We start from the raw sequence: 24516 nt of genomic DNA on the forward strand, positions 1-24516 counted from the left end.
CTTGCTTGTTGAAGATGTTTCACCTTTATTCCAAAAGGCTTGTTCAGTTCCAAATTTTCAGTGTAAAGTCCCTCTATTAATGCCTCGGTGCGTGTGTTCCCTTGAGCGTGGTCAAAAATAGGGTGTTGTTGTTGTTGCCCAGTCTGGTTAGTGGAACGACTGTTTTGCATACCAATCAGTCGTTGGCTCGTTTTGTGGCAAAACACCTGGTTAGGGCCACTCTTCCTGTTAAATGAGGCCATCTTTGGAGGGAGAAATGTCAGGACATCGCCAGAAGCAGACAATAGGTGATGCTTCAAACCTCCTCCTTTGTTTCGAGACAGCTTGTCTAGTTGAACATAGATGGCTTTTTGTCACTCTTCTTTCAAACCAGCGGGCCTCTCGAACCAGTATTGGACGTCGTTGTCCTTGAGGGAATGTTCGTACTTCTTGAGATGCAAATACCCTGGTGATTCTGGACACGCAGCCACCAATGCTGCCCCGTGAGCCTGCACAGTGGCCGCTTAGTCTCTCCAATGTAGAGGTCATCGCACACTTCACTGAACCGCACTGCGTACATTACTAGTCCAGAGGCCTTTATTCGACCTTTGCAGATTACCGAGACCTGGATGACCGAGAATCTACACAGACATACTTTGGAGTTGATGCATAGTGTCATATTACAACTCAGTTCAGCAAGCACACTTTTTTTTATTTCGGCTGTTTGTGTCAAACAACTCATACAATTCGGAAACTGACAACATTTTTCGGTAAATATATGAATCCAAAGTTGCGCCACATTTGGAGTTCACATACGATGTTATATTATACCTCAATTTGGCTAGCCTGTTTTTCTTTTACTTTGGCTTTTTGTGAGTTCCAAGTGGTGTTGCTATAGGCTGCAATACCAACATTTTAGGCTGACACAGATGACAGCGCATGACATAGCTGTTTTTTTTTTTTTTATCCGTCCGTTTACGCATATCCTCAGGTCGTGGGTGATCTGTAAGGTAAAAATGGATTTCTGCAGTGTTGCACGTGTTGTAACTGAATTGCCCGTGGGTGTGAATGTGAGTGCGAATGGTTGTTTATTTCTTTGTGCCCTGCGATTGGTTGGCGACCAGTTCAGGGTGTACCCCGCCTCTTGCCCCAAGATAGCTGGGATAGGCTCCAGCAGCCCGCGACCCCGGTGAGGATAAGCGGTAAAGAAAATGGATGGATGGATGCATATATATATACTATTAATTAAATGAAAACTTAAACAAATAAATAGCTTTCTCGTTTTCCCAAATTTCAATATAACTCATTGTTAATTGTTCACATATGTTTGTTTTAAAGTTCCAACAAAAACAAAAAGTGCAGGAAATTCCTCCAGTCAGCAGCAACTCAAGTTAAACTGACAACTTAGCCAGTTTTAAATGGATGCCGATAGCTGTCAAAATGCAAAATGTCGGCACCGATAATCGGCCCGCCCGATAATCGCACGTCCGATAATCACCCGTCCAATAATTGCTCGTCCGATAATTGGTCTATCTCTAAACTTAATGTAACAGAGTAAAAGTAGCCTTTATTCTTACCAAAAGTACTCAAGTAAAAGTCAAATGTATGTTGAATTAAAACTACTCTGACAAGTACAATCTATTCAAATGTTACTTGAGTAAATGTAATGTACTAAATGTAGCTAATTAGCACCCACCTCTGTTTGAAGGTTGTACATTATAAAAAAAAAATGTAAAGAATCAAAATCATTCCATATTTTTGAGCTTTTTTTCTCATCAAGACCTGAAAGAGACAGTGGACGAGGACAACGTGTTTAATGGAACACCGACGACACACATACATAAAACAGAAGGACAAAAAGGGAAGGACTAACAAGAGGCGGGTGTGAGTGACGGCGGGCGTGTTTCTGACCTTTCCGGTCACCCATACAGTAACCAGAAACAATCCACGTACTGATGTAGAAAAATGACCCGGGTAAAGCGGATGAGTCCGGACTTGAGCTACGGTTTCGCGCCACCTGATGTGATTCTGGCTCACCTGAAATGCTTTGTTGTCATGCCAATGACAAGAGGAGCCATTTTGCTCTTTGGAAGCATTTCATGGGCGCTATACGGACAAAAGTATTGGGAAGGGAAATATGCGTACTCGACATCTTCCATGCTTCTGTGGACAAGAGGATTTTTTTGTCCGTTTGGGAGATCTGAAAAGTGTTCTTCCGCACCAAAACTCATCCACCAATTACACCTTCCTACTTTAGCTTTGGGCCTTTTCAAAGCTCTGATATGAATGTGACAGTCATATGTTTTATTTGTTTTACAATAAAGGAAACCTTTTCATAATAAAATGCATAATAATACAAGAGTATAGTTGTATTTTTGAAACTTTATTTTTTAGACTTTCTTCCCTTGTTAAACCTTGAATTTAATATAATGTTATGATGTTCAATTTTAGAAACAAAATGTGTCAGACTTTACCCAGTACAAGTCATATTATTATTATATTAATGTCAAGGTTTAACAAGGGAGGAAAGAGATTTTACCAACTTTATTCTTGCAATATTATACACTTTATTCTGGATAGGACGCCTTTATTCCCCATGAATTAGGAATATATTTTGTGAAAACAGCAAGAATTTTGTTCTTGAAAATATAAAACTTTTATTCCTGAGGTAATACATATTCTCTTTATTCATGCAAGGATGAATAAACATGAAAAATATGATGAAAACATGAATTTTATTCTTGTTATTCTTGTCTGACTTTATTTATGAATTTGTTATTGTAACATACATACAGGTTTTTTCTTTAAAAAAAAAAAAAAAAACTCTTTTATTCCAATGGTTTTAGGTGCACGTTTGGATCAAGATGTTTTTTTGGTTTTCTTTTTTTTTTTTTGATGCCTCCCATGTAAGGATTCCCTGAATGCAGCAAGTTGGAGAAAACCTGCTTTGAGGGGTCTTGTCTGACGACTGATCAGTTGCTTGGCAGATTCCGACGTGTGTCCCAATACTTTTGAACGCGTAGCCACTGTAAAGTATCACGGACTTTCAGAAACCGCCAGAATCCAAATTTAGCGAAGTGGTAATCACTCATTTTAATTACTGCGCTAATCGGAACGGGATATTGCCTTTCTTGTGAATGACTGCATTGACACATGACAGATGTGTTCATTCGTGATGTAAAAGCTGCGTTCCTATACTTTTGTCTGCAAAGAGCAGCTATGTAAGGACAATGAGCCAGTGTATAGACTGTTAACACTCTGACATTATCCTTGGGAGAAAAAACCTTGTCTGACCCAGTGCAGCGTAAACAAAAGCACCTCATTGGCCTTTCACATGAACAGCAACAAAAAAGGAACGTGAAGTCTTCATCTGGTTTGTTCTTGTCTGGCAGATCAAATGAGCGCATGCTCTGTTTCGAGGCGGCTGATCTATGAGGGGTTGAACAGCAGCCTGGCGCTTCACAGGAAACAATGGCATTAAACCACATACTTACGGATGCTCAAGGGCCGCCCCGAGTGTCTTTGGGATCAGACAAAACCTGCTTGTAATGATTTGGAGCTTCCATATTGGATTTAACACGTAACATCACGTTGCTACTTTGTGAGCAACATGCTAGTTTCATTTTCGGCATCTTTTGGGTGCCCGAGTGCCGCCCAGAGAGCATCTTGGGGATGATTTCTGGCTTCCATGTAGGATTGACACAAAACATGAGTGTCGGATGATCTCCAACACTGCCTGTCACCCGAGTCTCTAGGCATGCTTAAATGCCGCAGGTCGAGATTCTTTGGGACAAAGACTGTTTATGATGACTTCAGACCTCCACAAGGGTTCAAACAAACATCAGTGCGATTTTACCAAAACAATCGACTTTTATTTTCTGCGACCAGAGAGCATCCTTTTGGGCTGCTCCAGCACCGTAAGGCGAGAGTCTTTGGGATGCTCGAGCGCCGCCTGTGGTGGAACCACGAAACTGCATCAGTGTGAAAAGTTTTGATATTTTATCATAATAATCAGCTTTCATTCTCTAAAACCAGAAAACGTCCTTTGGGATGCTGTTGTGACAAAGACTATTCCTGGCATCTGTGAGGGATTTAACACACAATGTCAATATGTTACCTTGGGAGATTTGAACAAAACAGTCATCTTTTACATACTGCTCATACCCCGAGTTTCATGTTCAGGGTCTATGGGCTGCCCGCGCCCCCCCCACCCCCCGCCAGGAGTGAAAAAGACTTTCTACCAAAAACCATCAGTTTCTTTCTCTGTGTCTGGGATGTTCAAGTGCCGCCCCTTGTGACAAAGACTGTTACAAATGATTCCTGACTTCCTTGGGAGATTTAATAGATAACATCAGTATGAAACAAACAATCAACTTTCATGCGCCGCTTATACTGCCAGTTCTATTCTTAGGTTATTTGGGCTGGCCAAGCGCAGTCCTGTCGCGAATGATTTGTCTTATCATCGTCGCATGCAGTGGATTGCCTCTTCGCCCGGGAGAGCGTCTATCTCGGACTCCATTGTCGGGGGTAATGACCCAAAGTTGTCATTGGCAGAGTGGCACCGTGTGTATGATTTAACCAAAACAACTGTACTTCACTCACTAGTTTCATACGCCGCATCTTTGGGACGCTCGATCACCGCCTGTCGTGAAAAAAAACGGTTTCTAATGATTACTACTTTCTGTGAGGGAATCAACAAACAACATCGATGCGAAACCAAAACGATGAAAATGTTGTTCTCTGCATCTTTGATGCTCAAGCACTGCCCGTAGAGCGTTCTGGGGATGTTTCTACTGATTCCTGGCATTGTGGGGGGGGGGTTCAATCAAATAGCAAAACGATCAACTTTCACATGCTGATCATAACACTAATTTCCATGAACATCTTTGGGCTGCTGGAGTGCTGCCCGTCATGACAAAGTCGGTTTCTAATGGGGATTCAACACACAACATCAATGTGAAACTTTATGAGTAGCTAATGCTTTGTCTTCTTATCACCACATGCAGCGAATAGTCTGTCTCCTGAGTGCCTCCTCACTGGCAGAGTGTCTATTTCAGACTCCATCCTCGGGGGTAATGACCCGAAGTTGTCGTGGGCTGAGTGTCTCCGTGAAGGCAGGAAGTCAAGCCGAACACGACCGAGGGAGGGATCGAGGGTGGAATCACGCGTGCGCCACTGGCAGGGGAAAAGGGCACCGTTATTTTTGCAGACGCTCGGGCTGGATCGGCACCAGTCCGAGATGCTGTGGTCTGAACCACCGCGGTTGTCCGAGACCCTCTGGCTGAGTGCCTTAGCTCGAGCCAAGCTCAGGAGGCGAGGAATGGTCGCCACCGAGGCGGAGACGCTGACGGCCGCAGCAATGCGGTTCCGCTCTGAGGCAGCGGCTGCGGACGGGGGTGCCTCCACCCCTGAAGTGGCAAAGGAGGGACCCCCGAAGAGGGACGCCACCTTCTGGTAGTACCGTGTCCTTATCACTTTGACAGAACGGTAGAGGTCCCCGATGAAACAGTAACAGATAGGGTTGAGGCTGGAGTTGGTCAGGCCCAGCCACTGGGCAAATGGTCGGGTCTGGAGAAGCCAGGGTGGCGGCCGGAGTTCGCGGTCAATCCACAGGTCGGCCACATAGAGCGGTAGCCACGAGGCAGCGAACAGCAGCACTAGGCACACGACCATCTTGGCAATCTTCTGCCGTGTCTTCAGGCGAGAGGCATGCAGGGCCCGGCTGCGTGGATCCAGGTCGGCAAAGTCGGACCGGGTGCCGCCCCGCAGACGGCGCCCAGTCAGGAAGCCAATGGTCAGGTTGAATGTGACCGGAAGGCAGTAGAGCATCGCAAACAGCAACACGTTGTATCTGCATAGGAGGAATCAATAAGACAAAGCAGTGTTTTCCAACCTTTATTTTTACATTGGAAACATCTTATGGTACGCCGAACAACACTCAAATAATGATGATCTCGTTTTAATTTACTCATGAATGCACTTACCGTGTGTGAAATCTGGGTCTGCTTAGTTGAACACAAAACTATTATTCTGTTGTATGAATAGAAACCAGTGGATTCACTGGTTTCATTTCCCTTCCTGCCATCTAGTGGAAGAGCATTTAATTGTTCCGCCTGTCCCTGAACGTTACTGCAGTACATATATGGAACAAAAATGTTCACAAAAAGTATTGTGACGCTGATGAGTCGCACAAGGAAATGAAGGGTCTTCTGGCTTGCAGAAAAAGCTTTATTGAGCAATTCGCAGGAAGAACACTAGCATTTTACGCAGCTGGTAAGTCGCCAGGTAACGCTGAGCTATTGTATATAGCAAAAATGACCGGAGGTCATTGTTTATCATATAATAGATAGTCAGGGTTTCATAAAATAAAAATGACCACATACCAACTAGCTCGAAATATTTCTAATGGAAACACTCATAACATTGCGAACAGGAACAGGAAGACAAGCAAAGAGCAACGCTTAGCTTGATTAACTATTTAGCTCACAGTGCATGTCAAAGCAAATGAGAATCATGAGGTCAAAGTAACTGCCTAAACTGCCTCAGAGGCAGAATTGTGGTAAGGCACCGATCTGGCCAAGGTTACATTTTTTTTTCTGCATTTAAGGTTCCTAAGAGCACAGTGGCCTCCAAAATCCTGAAATGGAGGATGTTGGGGACGACCAAAACCCTTCCTCGAGCTGGCCGTCCGGCCGAACTGAGCCATCGGGGGAGAAGAGCCTTGGTGAGAGAGGTAAAGAAGAACCCAAAGATCACTGTGGCTGAGCTCCAGAGATGCAGTCGGGAGATGGGAGAAAGTTCTAGAAAGTCAACCATCACTGCAGCCCTACACCAGTCGGGGCTTTATGGCAGAGTAGCTTGACGGAAGCCTCTCTCTCCTCAGTGCAAGACACATGAAAACAAAAAAAAAACAAAAAACACCTGAAGGACTCCAAGATGGTGAGAAATAAGATTATGTGGTCTGATGAGACCAAGATAGTAATTGTTGGCCTTAATTCTAAGTGGCATGTGTGGAGAAAACCAGGCACTGCTCAGCACCTGTCCAATACAGTCCCATCAGTGAAGCTGATGGTGAGCTTTATTAGCTCAAAAGGCTGCTTCTGCTAAACACTGAGCAAAGGGTCTGAATACTTATGGCTGCGTGATATTTAAGTTTTTCTTTTTTAATAACTGTGCAAAAAAAATCAACAATTAGTTTTTTTTTCTGTCAAAATGGGGTGCTGTGTGTACATTAATGGGGAAATAAATGAACTTAGATGATTTTAGCAAAAAAAGAGTCAACATTTTTAGGGCGTCTGAGTACTTTTCGTACCCACTGCAGTTGTGCACTGACTTACAAGTGTCCCAACCTAACGTGTTTTTTGAGTTATAATCTGTCACCTGGCTGATTTTTTTTGCATTTGTGTTGCGAACTAAAATTTGAGTTACGAGCGAGCTTCAGACAGTAAAGAGTGACGAGTGAAGTGAAAAAAAATGGTGTAATTAAGCTCCTGTAATGCCCTCGCATGTGAGCAAGGAGAGCCAGTCGCCGATGTGCTTTCAGCTGGAGGCCTCAACTCATTCCCAGATGCTCACACGCAAACTAACCAGCCAACCAGGTACAAGTTCCTGACCTCACTCCCTCGGCCACGCCCCTAAAAGGCACACCTCCAACACGAATACTACAGTAATTAAACTATAATCCTGGTTTATTTCTTCTTTGTTTTTGCTGGGTTTTTTTTTTTGTTTTTTTTTTTTGCGACAGCTGTTTAGATGTTTTTTTCTATTGTTTGCGGTTTAAAAGTTGATCAGCAATCAATGATCCCAGTTGAAAGCGCTTTAGTCCACCCTCTAATTACGGCATGTCCGCCAGCAAAGACTCGGAGGCATTTATTGACTCAACTTGAGCTAAGGACCAGACATTTTGTATACCTATACAGTATACCGTGTTGGGGGGTATTGAATTACATGTAACATGATAAGGTCATTTAATTAAAAATTGTATGTAATTGTAACCCTTTACATTATTTGGAGAAAATGTGTAATTAAATTACAGTTGCTTTTGCAAATGTCCATGATTACAATTTTAGTTCGATTTTAAAAAGCTTGGATTTTTTTTTCTTCTTCATATTATTTCGCTCTAAAGCCAATGCTTGTCATTGTCTCACTCTGGTCATGTGCCATTCTGCCGTGCTCTTAAACATGACATATTTTTCCAAATATGACCTCGAAGCACCACCTCGAGGTGCAATATATTACTTTGTCTGTGATTTGGAAAAAGTTAGACTCGTAGTCACACTTTTGAACAAAAGAGAACACTGACTTTTGAACAGATTACATTTTTCATATAAGTAATCTTCCTATCACTGCACCTATATTAGGGTGATGTTCAGTAACGAGAAATCCTGTTACACTCGTGGGGGCCCTCCATGAAGTTTCTGTATGGAAGCCCATAATGGTGGGCGCCGCACCCCTGGTACCATAGTTACCAAGTTAATTACAGCCACGTATTGGGTCTACTTGTTAATAAGGAGGTTTTTTATTAAGGGACAGGTGCTTATTTGCGGAAGTAAATGGTCAGAGCGGAGGCCACTATTTGGATTAAGAAGTGTGTACAAATACTTTTTTCTCCCGGTTGCGTAATACAGTATATTCAGTTGTAGCTAAAGCCAGTTCATTCTTATTCTGCGGCAAAGCGAGACCCCGATTAATTTTGAAAGAGGAGACTTTGGGAGTCAAAGGTGATTTCCTAACGAGATGAAAGTGAGAGAAGTCGTTCCAAAAGTTTTTTGGCCAACAAAAAAGAGCACCGTGAGCAAAATGCAAATGCCTGACAATCCCGAGAGACGGTCGACGTGAATCTGGAGTCAACATCCGTCGTCTACAGGGTCACGGGTGAACTGTTGTCTACACAGCTATTTCTGGGCGAGAAAAGTGAGCTACATCTTGGACTGGTCTGCTTGGAAAGATTCCAGCTCACCAGTGAGCATGAATAGGATAAGTACTAGAAAATGGATGGAATGTTTGGATGTTTCCACTTTACGTAACACTAAGCCCTAGCCCTTAACCCAGTAACTCAATAAAATACCTCCAGTCCATCAAACAGCACCGCTCCCTCCAACTCGCTCCGCCACATCATTCCAGAAAGGCCTCACTCACGAGTATCCAAGCCCGCTCCCTCAGTTCAAGGTGAATTTGCTTTGAAAAAACAACCCCCCCCCCCCCAAAAAAACACTTTGTCATATTTGTCATTTTTGTCATATCTGCCATTACAGATGAGACCGGACAGTATTATATTAATACAATTATCTGTGAAAAGATCATCCCTCTCTGGGCCCATCTTTGACCTCTAATATGATTTTCAAACTCTGTGCCCAGAGAAGAAGAACCAATCAGTGTCATTCATTTTGCCGTGCTCAAATCCCTGCAGCCTTGTGCGGACTTATTCCCTTGGGCTTCTGGGGTTTTGCTGAATCTATCACAGAATAAGCAACTCAAGTTAAAAGGAATTAGACAGATACCGAGACAATACAAGGGTGAACATAGAATTTGCCATTGTCAGGTGGAGGGGCCGCAGGCAGCTGAGAAGATTCTGAAGCGACGTGGAATTAGCAACATTTCTGCTCAACAGGTAAGTTTATTACCGCTTTTTGAGTTTTGATTATGCATTCCAAGAAATGCAACTTCAAACCAATAACATTTAGTGTATTACGAATAAGTCATGCTAACAACGGTAGTACAGTACAAGAGTACAGTCCCAGTCGTGGCTTGTTTACAGTGCGCATTGCCTACAGCGCACGTGAGTGAGCGAGGCTTGGGGCTGCGACTCGACGGAAGGGGGAATTAGTCAAGTAATGCCACGTTCAAATCTTGCTAGCAGTTTTAAAACTGCAAACTTTCACAACAGCTAATGGTCCCCAGCGCACCAACAGGGTCCACCTTCTCCCCTTCATTCTCATCCCAGATTCACACCCAACTTCACCATTGCACGTAAAGCCATTCCCTTCCCTCATCCTAATCCCCAACAGCAACCCCAACGCTAACCCTGAGCCCAAAAACTTTAAGGCCCAGTCAAATCATTTTTCTGATATTGTTTCAAAATACATTACATGTGTTTGAAGATATTTGCTGCAAATGTGCAAAGACTGAGAACGAAAGTAGTACTGAGTTGTTGAACAATAGTTTAAAACTCCTTTTCCCCATCTTAACCGGCCGGATTTTTTGCCCACTGCTAAAAACTAAAAAACCTGTGAAGAAAAGAGCACTGGGGCAATTACTTTCTGGCATGAGTCAGCCCTCCCCCACTATATAAGAACAAAGCGTCCTTATTCCAAGCAGTGGCCACTTGGTGGAATTGCCACTTCCTTTTTGATAAGAGCGACCCAGTTCTACCTCTAAAGCGTGCAGTTAGCCATCAAACTATGCCTTCAACACAAAAAAATACATCAGCCCTGAACTGTAATGTGTTTTGTGTTATTTGCGCTACGGTCTCTCTGCTGTCTGCCCCCACGCGTGTTGCATAGTGCGGCAGAGGCGAACCAGATGGAAACCAGCCCAACAGCGATTAGAGTAGCCGCCAGCGGTCCGGCGCAACGATGCTAGGGCCGTCAGCCTCACAGTCGCCGACCACAACGTTGCGGGGTGAGGAGGAGAAGGGGAAAAAAAAAAAAATCATCCAGGGGGACCACGGTGCATCTCACTGCTGCGGCCGCAGCAGCGCGGTGCACGGGCCGCTGAATTTCAGCTGAGGCAAAATTGTCTCAGGGGGTCAGAGGCTTCCTGGCTATCACAGAGTGCCTCTTTGCAGCCTGTGAGAACGCGTAGTGTGCATCACTTGGAATTTAGGAGCCAGGAGAGAAGGCAACTCATTTATTGACAGCTAAAAGTTCCACGGGGGGGGGGGATTTTCAGAGTATTTAGCGGCACACCCACAACATTGGGAAGCTAAAAGAATGTCCCATTTCTTGACCATTTTCAAGCCTGATTTCACATAATTAGCATTTTTTTTTTTGAATTCATTCAAATTTAAACCCAAACCCCCCAAATCCTGTTCCTGGTCCTAATCCTAATGCTACTCCCCCTTCAACGCAATCCTCTAACACCAACCCTAACCATCAAAAAGTCTACTTTGGTGTGTGTACCCCTGTTTTAGGCAACGCTTGGGGCCGTTCCTCTTAACACACCAGGATTGCAAATCGTAACACTAATCCTAATTCCAAAACCTTAATCCCAACCTTACCCAATGTTTTAAAGAAAGCCTACATTTACTTTGGCGAGCGTACCCATCTTTAAGGCTAGGCTTGGGCCACTCCTCCTGAAACACCAGGATGGAAAACTTTGACCCTAAGCCCCAAAGGTAATCCTTGTCCTATTTAACCCCTCCCCTAACCCTAACCAGAATCCCTAACCCAGTGGTCACCAACATGGCGCCCAAGGACCACATGAGTAGCTTGCAGGCCTGTTCTTAAACTAGCTCACCACTGAGATGCAACTAACATTTTTGTTGCTATCGTTTAGTTTTTTTAAATCACACTTGCATTAGTCGAAATTTGGACGTGATACTATTTGAAACGGTATGTTCAAAGGTTGGCATTGTAGCGCATGATCAAACTATAGTGTTTGTGGAGACAATAAGGAGATGATTTACCCTCAAACAATTTTTCAGAAGAGATAGCCCTTCGCATTAATCGACGCCCGAGAAGTAGTTCTCAGCTTCGAAAAGGTTCGTCCCACCTGCTCTAACCCATAAAGCTTACATCTACTTTGCCGTACATACCCTTGTTTTAGGCGAGGCTTGGGCCACTCCTCCTGACAGACCAGAATGGCGAAGGTCCCGAAGCTGATCTCTCGCCGGCGGTTCATGACGGCGATGGGAGCGCACATGGCGGAGGAAGCGGCCCACACCACAGCGACGGTGGCCAGGATGCGTCGGCGGGTGAACACGGATCGCGCCCTGAGCGGCGAACGGACGCTGTAGTAGCGATTGACGCTGATAACGGTGAGCGTCAGGACGCTGGCCGACACCGAGACGGCCTGGGTGAAGGGAACGGCGCGGCACAACAGATCTCCGTACACCCAGGCGGTGTAGATGTGACTGGCCAGCGTGATGGGCATGCACACGCACACCACGGCCAGGTCACACACAGCCAGGTTCACCAGCAGGCTGCGGGTGGCGCTGACACCCGCCAGACGCCGGCTTTGGCGGTTGGTCAGCACTCGCAAGGACATCAGGTTGCCCACGAAGCCCAGCAGGAAGGAGAGGGTGTACATGAGGGTCAACGCGATGGTGCTGGGCTCGTGCAGGGTCCAAAGCAGCATGCTCTCCAGGTCCGACAGATCGCCGGAGGACGGGACGCCCGGGCCCAGACCAAGGCCGAACGTGCCGTTGAGTCTGTCCTGCAGGGGAGAGAAGCTAGGCCTGGACGAGGTCCAGTCCAAGGGTCCGTTCTGAAGAGAATCCATGATTCCTCACGTTGAAAAAGTAATCAGAACGCCAACAATTTCAGTGAAAATAATCCAGATTTCAAGAAGCCAGAACTAACTACAAAAAAGTCCATATTTGTCAGCTTTTTGGGGCCAAAATGAGCCAAAATTAGGCTTCTTATCGACGACAACTTCTTTCGACTTTTTGGGGGTCTACTCATAATTGACATGTGTACCACATTTCATGTTGCTAAAGAAAAAAAAAATATATATATATATATATATATATATATATATATAAACTCTGAAGGGAACTTTTAAGCCAAAAATGCCTTCTTTACCCAAAATGTCAGACTTTCTTTGTCTTTTCGTGTATGCTTTCTGGAGACTTTTTGTAGGTCGGCTCTTGTCCACCCAATTTCATGTTCCGAAGTGAAAATGGCTCCAGGGGCTTCATTTTTGTATTTTATTTCTATGGAAAAGTGCCTCACAATGAAGACATAATACCGGCTAATTAATTCAAAGGATGATAGGGATGAAGCTGGCCCAGCACTTATAAATAAGTCATATCATGATATGAGTTTTTGACTAAATGTTTCACTTTTCTGCACATGTACATAATCCAGTTTGATAGTTTTTTTGTTTTTGTTTTTTTACTATGTTGTAGGTGTCAGTAGTAGGAAGAGTTGAAGAGTGGCAAAACAAATCAAGAAGATGATATTTCCGCCACCTGTGAACAGGGAAAGACTCATATGAAAAACGACAACCGTTCACCTACTTTGCACAGACAAGATGACCGAAAACCTTGATGTGGTTCGAGATCAAAGCCACGGCGTGGCAGACTGAAAGGCACAACCGTTTGGGAGCACCCAGTCGCATGACACAAGTTACAATGCACGACAAGGCTTCAAATCGCCACAAAGTGAATTTGGCTTCAAATTGGTTGACAAACGACGGTTGTTTTTTCATTCAGGAGCAATCAAGTGTATCGCACAACCGGGCCGACTCGGAACTGGCCAGCTGGGAGCGACCGATCGCATTACATGACTTATGATGCTCGAGACTTGAAACAGGTTCAGACGGAATCAGTCTGCCGTTAAGTTTTAAGTTGTAATATTAACAACTGTTGCTTTTTACTTGTTTTATTAACATGAATGCTTTTTTATGCTGCACAGTATTTTTTTAAATCAATGTTTTAGTATGTTTTGTGAAACTTCAAGTTGTGGTATGTATAAATTCAATTCATGTTATCTAAAATGAGGAACATTTCACAGGAATAGCACAAATTTCCCTGTTTAAAATTAACTTTCACCCAAAAAAAGAGGTTAAAAAAAATATCTTTAGCTCTGATTTTCTGGGGCCGTCTTTAGTCTTCGGAGCGAGGGTGAAAAAAAGACCCCAAAAATGTCCAGAGTCCTCAATAAGGCTGCCGCCAGCACATTGGTTCCTGCGTTCCCGCGGGCGCGTGTCAGCATGAGATGATCCAACATCTGTCTCGAATCAACTGTTCTACCTTCCAGGCCGGTGAACCTCACGTGAGAGACCCTCGCAACCCCCCACCCCAGCCCCCACTTGCCCGTCAATGATTGAAAAACACTCAAATGCTACGATGCATGAATAGAGCAATGAAATGCATTCGCTTTGAGGAACTACAAAAAAAAGTAGTTTACTGACCTCTGCTGCGCCGATTGCAAATGTATTAAAGAGACGTTTTTCACGACTCTGAAGTCAGCGTTCTGAGCATCCGCCGAGCATCCGCAGAGCTCGCCTTCTACCGAGCGACTGAGTGTCAAGTCGGCGAGGGAGGGAGGTAAGCGTGCGTACACTAACACACACGCACAACGGAGCAGACGTAGCTGGAGTGAGCGAGCATATGTGTTAAGGTTCTGTTCGTTTCGATAGTTAACGCAGATCGGTTCAAGAGGGAACAACATTGTCTTTTACGGCAAGGTATCAAACTACTCCAATTTGCTCTGCCCGCACGCAATGATGAAAACGCAAATGTTTCGCAATTTCATTTCAGCCATCTTTCAAATTTGGTAGAAACGGGACAAAAACTCTCGTTCCTTGCTTGTCTTTGACGAACCCGTGGAAATGGTTTGAATGATTCAGACCAAAATGGAAGCTTTCCTGTGTGTTTCAAGGCATGGCTTCTTGAGACTTTTTCATAGACATGCCTACCAAAAGTCATGTTCCAAAGTGAGCCTTTTTAAAAAAAAATCTGGAGACCGCTACTGGTCCAAAATGTCCGCTTCATACCAAAATGGAAGCCTTACTGTGTGTTTTCACCCATGGCCTCTGGAGACTTTTTTTGTGGTTCTGCTCATGATAGATAGCTTTACCAAAATCAAATTTGAGGTTGCTCAGTGAAAGCATCTTTGGGGTTCATTTTTAATTCTGGAGACAGCAAGATAGCTGTCAAAAAGGTCAAAATGGCAGACTTCCTGCGTCTTTTCGGGCATGGCTTCAAAGTGTTTTTTGTGGGTCTACTCTTGATAAACATGTTTACCAAATTTCAGGATGGTAAGTCAAACTGATGCTTGAACTTTTAAAAGATTCTGTAGGCCATTACTAAGCCAAAATGCTCGCTTAAAAACTTCTTATGTCTTTTCAAACATGGCCTCTTGAGACATTTTTGTGGGTCTACTCATGATAGATAGCTTTACCAAATGTCAAGTTTCAGAATGAAACTGTCCTTGGGGGCTGAATTTTTTTTAAATATTCTGTAGGCCACTACAGATCCAAAATGCCAGTTTCAAACCAAAATGACAAACTTCCTGTCTTTTTAGGCATATCTATCGATCTATCGATCGATCGATCTATCTGTTCAGCTGAATGGTGGCTCTGTATGCCTTTCGTGCTGGAACAGGTTTGTTGTGCAACAGGGGACTTTGAAATACTCCACCCATCCATTTTCTACAACCGCTTATCCTCACTTGGGTCACCGGTATGCTGGATACTATCCCAGCTCACTGCGGGCAGGAGACGGAGTACAACCTGAGCTGGTTGCCAGCCAATCGCAGGGCACATATAAACAAACAACCATTCACATTCACACCTATGGGCAATTTAGAGTCTTCAATTAACCCATCATGCATGTTTTGGGGATGTGGGACGAAACCGCAGCACCCGGGGAAAATCAACGCAGACACGGGGAGAACATGCAAACGCCACAGAGGCGAAGCCGGATTTGAACCCCGGTCTTCAGAATTGTGAGGCGGATGTGCTAACCTGTCGGGCACCATGCTCCCTGAAATACTCCCTCTGCTCATTTTTTTTTTTTTATTATTATTATTATTATTTTTTAATTCTTATGTTTATTGAAAATCTGGAGTCAAGCCAAGAGAAATGTGAATAACCACCACCCACCCTATTATTATTGTTACCGGGTCCTCGACCGGCAACCATTGTCCCTGGACTGTGATCACGTGTGGTGGGGTGTCGTGCATTGAAATTGGGGAGACTGGTGGGGGTGGGGCGAGACGGTCACGGGGCAATGATGACCCGCAATCGTCACCTCCACCCTGGCCGACGAGCTCCCCAAAAATCTGTGGGGGAGAGGCGTGGCCGGCGTGCCGCGACACTGCCCTCCCCCCCACTGACGGGTGTGTGATGCGTTAAAACTGGAGGACTGGCAGGGCAGAGGAGGGCAACTAGACCAGATGTGCCAGAACCCGGCCAGGCGTCCGTCTCATCATGCCTCGTACCAGCCCCCCAAGGGACCCTGAATGAAATGTGAATGTGCCCAGTGTATGAAATATGTACAGTGTGAGTAATAAAAATGTGCAGAGTGCGTGAAGTAAGAGGCTAGACAGAGAAAAGGGGGCAGCCCCCCCACCACCACCGACCACCACCCAGTGACCAGAACAGGGCACAGAAGGTGGGCCTGTCCAAGGGGGGGAAGCGCCGACACCCTGCCATAGGCCCCAAAGTCAGCCGGGGACCCCACAAAGCCCGAGCGAGAGAGTGGCAGTGACCACGGCTGAGCTCCATTGTGGGGTGGGGTGGGGGGAGAGGCATGACTTCTTCAGACTCTTTTGGAGGTCCACTCATGGTGGACATGCCTACCAAAATTCATGTTACTAAGTGAAATGGTCTTCCAATCTTTAAAGATGGCAAAGCACATGAAACTGTCAATTTTATTGGCCAAAGAAAACAAAAATGAACTTGGAATGTTGACAGGGATCAGCGTGACCCAGCATTTCGAAATGAATAATGCCCTCTCATGCAAGGTTTTCATCAAAGATTTGGATTTTCTTCTGCTCGCTGATGTCATCCCATCACAATCAAGACGCCTTTTGTCTCTTGGCCTTCTTCATTCAAGCTACTCCAGGCTCGGCTAACAACCTAAATCAGGCCGCACGCATCTACAGCCACGCCTCAGCGAGGACGCTAATTCCGACTCGGGATGTGACACCGGTGCCGATCGATAAAAATAATTGCAATTTAATAATCGCTCACGTGACTGATGGTGTTTTGGTACATAATTCGCCTGACTTCCGAGCAGACTTCCGTGGGTTCATTTTCAACTCGGGGGGGCAACGTGAATATGACTGTAAATGGTTGTCTGCCTTACGCCCGATGTCAGCTGAGCTGTATAAACGCTCATCCATTTTCTGTGCCGCTTCTCCTCACAAGGGTCGCGGGCGCGCTGAAGCCTATCCCAGCTATCTTCGGGCGAGCGGCAGGGTACACCCTGAACTGGTCGCCAGCCAATCGCAGAGCAAACAAACAACCATTCGCACTCACATTCACAGCTACGGGCAATTTAGAGTCGCCAATTCACCTAGCATGAATTCTCTTTGGGATGTGGGAGGAAAGCGGAGTGCCCGGGGGAGAACATGCAAACTCCACACAGGCGAGCCCGGGATTTGAACCCCGGTCCTCAGAGCTGTGAGGCAGAAGCGCTAACCAGTCACACACCGTGCCGTCCAAACGTTGAGTCACCGTGCTATTTTTATTTATTATTGTATATATTATTCAATTTGACAAGATCACCTGCTATGTGGCTTCCCACATCCCCCTTGTGCGTTCACATCACAACACATTTGTCTGTGTCTGTGCGTGTGCGCATTGGCCGCTGTGTCATGCATTTATTCACATAGTTTAGAGCTAGCGAGTGCACAAGATCCCCCACTGGGAGTCACTCATCTGCATCATTTATAGATAATTTTTCTATCTATCTTTAGAAATGATAAAGCCTCCAACTCATGATTTCTTTTCATTATTTTTTTTGTATCTTTTTCAGAGATTACAAACCCTCAAAATATATTTTAAATCCCTGCGAACACGCCTCAAAGAACAAGAGTTAACTTCCCTGCCAAATTTGAATGATTAAAAAAAAATCACTAAGTCCAGTACAACCCCAATTCCAATGAAGTTGGGACGTTGTGTTAAACATAAATCAAAACAATGAAGAATACAATGATTTGCAAATCATGTTCAACATATATTTAATTGAATACACTACAAAGACAAGATATTTCATGTTCAAACTGATCAACTTGATTGTTTTTAGCAGATAATCATGACTTTAGAAATGTATGGCTGCAACACATTTCAAGAAAGCTGGGACAGGTGGCGAAAAAAGAGTGAGAAAGTTGAGGAATGCTCATCAAACACCTGTGGGGAACATCCCACAGGTGAACAGGCCAATTGGGAACAGGTCGGTGCCGTGATTGGGTAGAAAAGGAGCTTCCCTGAATTGCTCAATCATTCACAAGCAAAGGTGGGGCGAGGTTCACCTTTAACACAACGCCCCAACTTCATTGAAATTGGGGTAATTAGTTCTTCAAAATTGTGAGAACGCAAGCCTTTCGCTCTGCTCTTGAACATTGTGGCCTTGTCCGCTGAAGGCTCAACTGTCAAATGTCAATCAAATGCCAGCACTACGACCTGGAAAAATGGATGCTATTTCATCTACCACAGGAGTCTACAACCTTACAAACCCAGGTAAGGGTTTTTTTTTTTTTTCTAAATATATTAACTACGGTTGAAGCTAAGTGCTGAAAATGTGCAAAGACAGAACAATTTTGTACTGAATTGTTGAGCTATAGCTTAAAACATTTTTTCACCATCTCGGCTGGCCAGATTTTTGGGGCAGAGCTCAAAACTAGCCCCGTGACGAAAGCGGGCCGTGGTGTATACTTTCGGGCATGAGTCCCCTACTCCACTATACAAGCACCAACCGCCCTTATTCCATGCTGTGGCCATGTGGCCATTTGGCGGAATTGCCACTTATTTATAAAACGTTGTAACTTGACCCAGTTCTACCATTACGGTGTGTAAGATGTAGCAGCGGAACTTGCGCCCTGAGTGAGGGTAAGGAGACGACTGGTGGCTTCTCTGCCCTGGACGGGGTGATCAAAGACCTTTTTTAATTCAGCGGAAAAGGAGTGGAATGACGCGAGTACCGGGTAAGAGTTGTGCCATAGTGCGGTTGCCCATTTAGCTGCTTTGCAGTGTAACAGGTTGGTGATGAAAGTGACTTTGGATTGTTCGGAGAGATAGCTTAACGGTTGTAAATTGAAGACCAGAGAGCAATTCAGCAGAAATTGGTTGCAAGCTCCTAAATCCCGAGTAGGGTTTGAGCGGAGGAACGTGAGGATCGTTGTACGGAAAGCGGGATGGCTCGGAGGGTGCGGGATCGAAAAAAGGACTTACGGGAGGGCGGTCGACTGCATACTTGAGGACAGGAGAGAAACTTGCGTGAAGGAGTGTAATGATTCTGGGATCTCTTAAAGAATTTTATCCTGTTTACCTATGGAGGGAGAGTGCTTGCATTTCATTTTTAGTAATAAGTTTTTCAACAAAGGAGCTAGATGTGCACTCAGAGGGCTTTAGTGTAGTGAGTTTTATTTGTAGTTTAATTGTTCTACCACAAGGTTTTCTGTGTACGCCTGGTCAGAGCTGTGTGTAAATTTACGCAAGTCCCCACGCAGAAGTCCACCTTGATCAATCACATTCTTCGCGTAGAAATGTTCATGCGCATGCTTTATAAATGAGGGCCCAGATTTTGGGGATTCAAAATAAGGGAGCGAAATCATTTCCAAACCATGTCAGACGTTGACGCGTTCACTGCCGTGGACGTTTACTGGATTCCAAGCGTTTACTGCCACCGACGTGTATATACGTCAAGTCCGTTTTTTCAGTGGGGAGTCTATAATTCAGGTTTGTAAACCACTGTATGACTAACAAATCCCTGTAGATGCCGGCATTGCATGGCTTTGGATTTGCGTGGAAGACAAAGATTAGGCAGTGAATCTCATTTTCACGTCAAATATGAGAGAGAAATTCCAGCATGTTGAAAGTTGGACAAGTTTAGGCACTTATCACTCGAATAGAGTTTGTATAATTATGGTATACACAGAGTGTGTCGCATACATAGTAGCAAATGTGTCGCCACTGTGAAAAAAAGATGACATTCATGGAGTGAATGGCGAATGCCGTGTAAAAAAAGCCACAGACGTTCAATTCGAGCCTTGCAGTGAGAAAGCGTTGCTCACAATGCAGTTGTATATATGTTAAAAAAAAAAAAAAAAGGAAAAAAGTATTGGTTTGTCATCAAAAGCCCTATCTCGGTTTTCTTTTTGTTGTTTTATAGTTTGAGAGTCAAAGTCACTATGTTGCTTGATACGGTTTTCACGAAAAGCTTGTGTTGTCCAAATTATTTTGCAGGTCTCAAATTTCAGTCATGTCTTTTAAACAGCTGGCACAGAATGATTTAATTGTTTTATGTTTAATTATTTTATATCCTATGTTTGCTTTCCATGTGTGTACAGCGCTTTGTTTAAGTTGTGGTTGTTTTTAAATTGCTTTATAAATAAACTTGAGTTGAGAACTGAAAATATTGGCATTCCTTTGTTAGTTTTGGGAGTGACTCGTCACATTTGTCATGCGCACTACTGCCACCTACAGGACTGCTCACGTTTATAGGCGTGGGTGCTAAACAAACACTGGGGGATATTTAATGAGCCAAAGCCAGCATGTTCTCTTGTTTCCTGCTGTTACCTCTTACATCCATGAATGCATGTCCTCCTTGGAGAGACTGCATGCTAACGACACACACTGATTTGGTGTCCCTTGTGCGTCATGCGACTCCCTTACTGTGCACACATGGGTGGCTTTCATTCAGGTGAGCGTGTGTTGTGTACCACCTATGTGTGGGTCACAGTGTGATAATTTGACATCTTAACGAAGGAATCAATTCTAGTGTATTCCTTGTAGGAAAGCAGTATACGCAAGCTCTTTCGACTCGCATAGTAAACAAACGGCTGCTTCATGATCAACAATGAACTTGACACTAAAAAGTCTTCACGCCAAAAAAAGGAAAACTGAGCCTTTTTAAAGTGAATTTGAGATTTGTTTCTGTATTCATGATTATGTATGTTTGAGGATAATTGCTGAAAACCTGCTACTATGTAGCACTCGGGTCTGCAGATATAGCATTAAACAATTGTTTTTTGTTTTTTTTTAACCATTTCAGTTTCAGTAACACGTTATTTCAATTAATCTTTGCCAATGTTTACATTTTCACATGATCACTTCTACAACACTCCTAGAGAATCACAACATCCCATCATTGGTGAGCTATTTTTAGAACAGGCCCAAGGGCTATTCCATGGTGCCTGTGGGCACCATGTTGGTGAACCCCGGTGTACGTCATTCCCGTATGTGCCAGCGTCATTCTCTGCTGCTTGCTACCTTTATTCAATCCACTTCATCCTGTCAGCGTTTTCTCCAGCTAAAAGGTCACAGCCGATTACATTGAAGCACTTTTTTTTTGAAACCATATGCACCCATATTACTGTACAGTACAAGATTATTGTTTTTTTTGTGTGGCCTAAAACACCTAATACAGTTCAGTTATTGTAAATAAATATTTTAAAAAGCTTAAATGTTTGAAAGTTTCACATTTTATTCAAACTTACCACACCGGTGTGCTTGGTCATGGTGACATTGTTGACGTATCATAGGCGAGTCGCTTTCATGAGCAGTGAGGAATTAGTGTGCTTCCTAGTTCCATCCATTGAAAAAGGTTTCAGCCCACTTCTAACTTGAGAAAACACCTTGTGGTTAAGTCCAGATGTTTCGTTGTTGCTCTGGCTGGGCATATTAGCCCACATTCGCCCTATTTGATCACAAATACCTGTAACACATGCATATCTTTGGATACGTGGTAATATGGCACACACTGTACACACATGCATCAGAATTTGTACATTTGCATTTTTTTCATTTTTATTTTATTGATGTTCATGCTCTGATTTAAATAAAATTAAAAAAAATTAAAATTAAAAAAAAATCTAAAGTTACTCACGATTTACTCAGTACTTGAGTAGTTTTTTCACTGTGTACTTTTTACTCTTAAGTAACTTTTGGAGGAATACTTTTTACTTTTATTTGTGTCACATTATTGTCAAGTAACAGTAGTCTTCCATCCATTTTTTTTTACCGCTTCTCCTCACTAGGGTCGCGGGCTGCTGGAGCCTGTCCCAGCTATCTTCAGACGGGAGGCGGGGTACACCCTGAACCAGTCGCCAGCCAATCGCAGGGCACATAGAAACAAACAACCATTCGCTCTCACATTCACACCTACGGGCAATTTAGAGTCTTCAATCAATCTACCACGCATGTTTTTGGGATGTGGGAGGAAACCGGAGTGCCCGGAGAAAACCCACCTAGGCACGGGGAGAACATGCAAACTCCACACAGGCGGGGCCGGGATTTGAACCCCGGTCCCCCGAACTGTGAGCCAGATGTGCTAACCAGTCGCCCACCGTGGCCGCATCAGTAGTCTTCCTTGAGTACAAAATTTGGCTACTCTACCCACCTCTGATTGTGACCCGGATATGCAATACGTCAGTCCAATTCTCTGCCTGAATTGCACTAAAGCGCCAGTAATCGACAGCGGCTAATTCTGGAACGAACAGACTTTGACAACGGCATTTGAAGTGAAAAATGGAAACTATTTTTGGACACATTGTTCGGTCTCGATGGTCCGTTTTACCTGATATCCGTTATATCGGGTTCCTTTTTATGGCGGTTGCACTGTATGTATTTTAGGGCTGGACGATAAAACCATAAAGAGAGGCTACATATTTCAAAATAACTTTTTCCTCCAAAGACATTTGAGATGTGCTCGATAAACTTCAAGAGATTGTGTTTGTCCATGTTTTGACAGGCATTAAGAATAGCCAATAATAGTGCGAGTTTCTCTGACTGTACCAATTATGCGTAAAAAGTGCTATGCCGATTAGGTTGACGCACACACATTAGCTGCGAGACGCAATCGGCGTTAATGTTTGTAGGCTACTGGTTGCGGTCGTGTAGCTCAGCAGTGGGAGAGCGCTCAAATAAAGAAAAGACAGTGAGTGTTCCCTCGGAAAAAGACGACGGGAGACAGTGCGAGGCTCAACGGATGACACAGTTGACAAGAAAGGTCTGAAAAGATCGGCAGTGTGGAGTTATTTGGGTTTAGTAAAGTCTGATGAGAAACAGAAAATAGCTGCAAATGTTTTTTTTTTAACCACCTGAATTAGTGCCACCCACTAGAGGACGCTTAAGACTTTACAATACCAGACCAAAGCAAGGGATAATGTATGACACACCTCCTCCCAAAAATCTTTGTACTACACCGATTTGGTGTCCCTTGTGGATCATGCGACTCCCTCACTGTGCACTCATGCGTGGCGATCATCAAGGTGAGCGTGTGTTGTGTACCACGTATGTGGGTCACAGTGTGACGTTTTGGTCATGATTAAGTATTCAAGCTACGCAACAAAAGTTGAAAGTTAAAGTCAAAGTACAACCACAATTTTAAAATTATCTAAAGCCTACGTATCAAAGTTACAAAATTGAAAATAGATTTATACAATGCAAAACATTTTAACAAACACCCAAAAAGTATTAAAAAAAACTGATTTTACAAAAAGTGACAACGGGTCTACAATCTACAAGAAAAGAGCGATATTGCAAAAATCAAAACCAAACGCAATTTAAAAAAAAACAACTTAATGTTTTTGTCTTTTGGTTATACTTAAGTTACACAATGAAATTTAAGCACGCCATTTTTTAATTTTAGTTGTTATTGGTTTGGTATTTGGTTTTGGGTTTTGTCATTTTGTCATTTTGTCTGAAATATGAAGTGATTTATAGAATCCATAGCACAATATGAATCATAAAGAACCATAACTATAGTGGTCATTATTACCCGTCTCCACATGGTTCTACTTTCTTTTAATCTACTTGGATTTGAGCAAACTCGGTACCTTGCCTTGTAAAGTGCTACTATCTCAGATAAGGCAGACTCATCAGAATTATAAGGAAACATCATTATTATTATTAAACCAAGCCTTCCAACGACAACAACAAAGAAGACTTACGAAACAAAACAAGCAAAGCTAGCGTCGCGGCTCTAATTAGCGTGTCACAAACACGCTAAAATGCTAAAATGCTAAAATGTGTTTTGCCGTCGTTCAACTGTGACCATTAATTCCGAATCAACTTATAGTCAACTGTCGCCTTAGACTTAAGACAACCTCATTTTCTCAGGCATTCCAGACAATGCTCCGGAAGACCCCGAGGTACAGATTAAAAAGTGTATGACGTCTGCGCTCAAGATACAGCAAGATGAGAGTCAACAAGATTACTTTTCACCGCGTCCACCGTTTGGGAGGCCCTCCTCCAGGAAACCGAGCACGTCCCATCATTGCGAAGTTTGAACACTTTCAGCAAAAAGTGTTTGTAAAATCCAAAGGTCGGGAGCTTAAAGGGACTTTGTTTGGAATGACCGAGGGAGCTTGATGAGAGGCGTAGAGTTCTGTTCCCGTTGACGAAGGAGGTCCGCGACAAAGGCAAACGAGCGTGGTTAGTTGCTATACGTCGACGGCCAACTGTTTCGTGATGCCAACGTCACGCCCTGGCTCTTCTAGAGAAGTTCTACTTTTGATCTGTTGCCGTTATGAATTGTCAAAAATGTATTGTATTTTGTTTCATTCTCTCCACTTTTGCTTAGATAAACAAAAACGGAATCACACGTGTAGCGATTATGTAGGAAATAAGAATTGTAATTAATTTACGATGAAGTAATAAACCGGGAGCGACGTTTGCGTTACTTCCGGTTTATCGTAAAAT

General features: G+C 43.8%; 1 protein-coding gene across 2 annotated transcripts; it reads right to left on the reverse strand.

Annotated features, from left to right (window-relative positions):
- Positions 1–2528: 2528 nt before the first annotated feature.
- Positions 2529–24503, reverse strand: LOC133476640 (galanin receptor type 1-like). Of its 2 annotated transcripts, none has more exons than XM_061770292.1 (4): positions 24033–24503; positions 21312–21529; positions 11735–12405; positions 2529–5830 (listed from the first exon to the last, which is right to left on the reverse strand). In XM_061770292.1, exons 2-4 carry the CDS (start codon positions 21330–21332, stop codon positions 4954–4956), a joined length of 1569 nt encoding a protein of 522 aa, XP_061626276.1. In that variant the 5' UTR covers positions 21333–21529; positions 24033–24503; the 3' UTR covers positions 2529–4953. The 2 variants fall into 2 exon arrangements, with proteins under 2 accessions (XP_061626276.1, XP_061626274.1); XM_061770290.1 differs by having other exon boundaries at positions 2530–5830; positions 11735–12425.
- Positions 24504–24516: the final 13 nt, after the last annotated feature.

The sequence above is a fragment of the Phyllopteryx taeniolatus genome, chromosome 4 (genome assembly GCF_024500385.1).
Source record: "Phyllopteryx taeniolatus isolate TA_2022b chromosome 4, UOR_Ptae_1.2, whole genome shotgun sequence".
Lineage (NCBI taxonomy): Eukaryota > Metazoa > Chordata > Actinopteri > Syngnathiformes > Syngnathidae > Phyllopteryx > Phyllopteryx taeniolatus.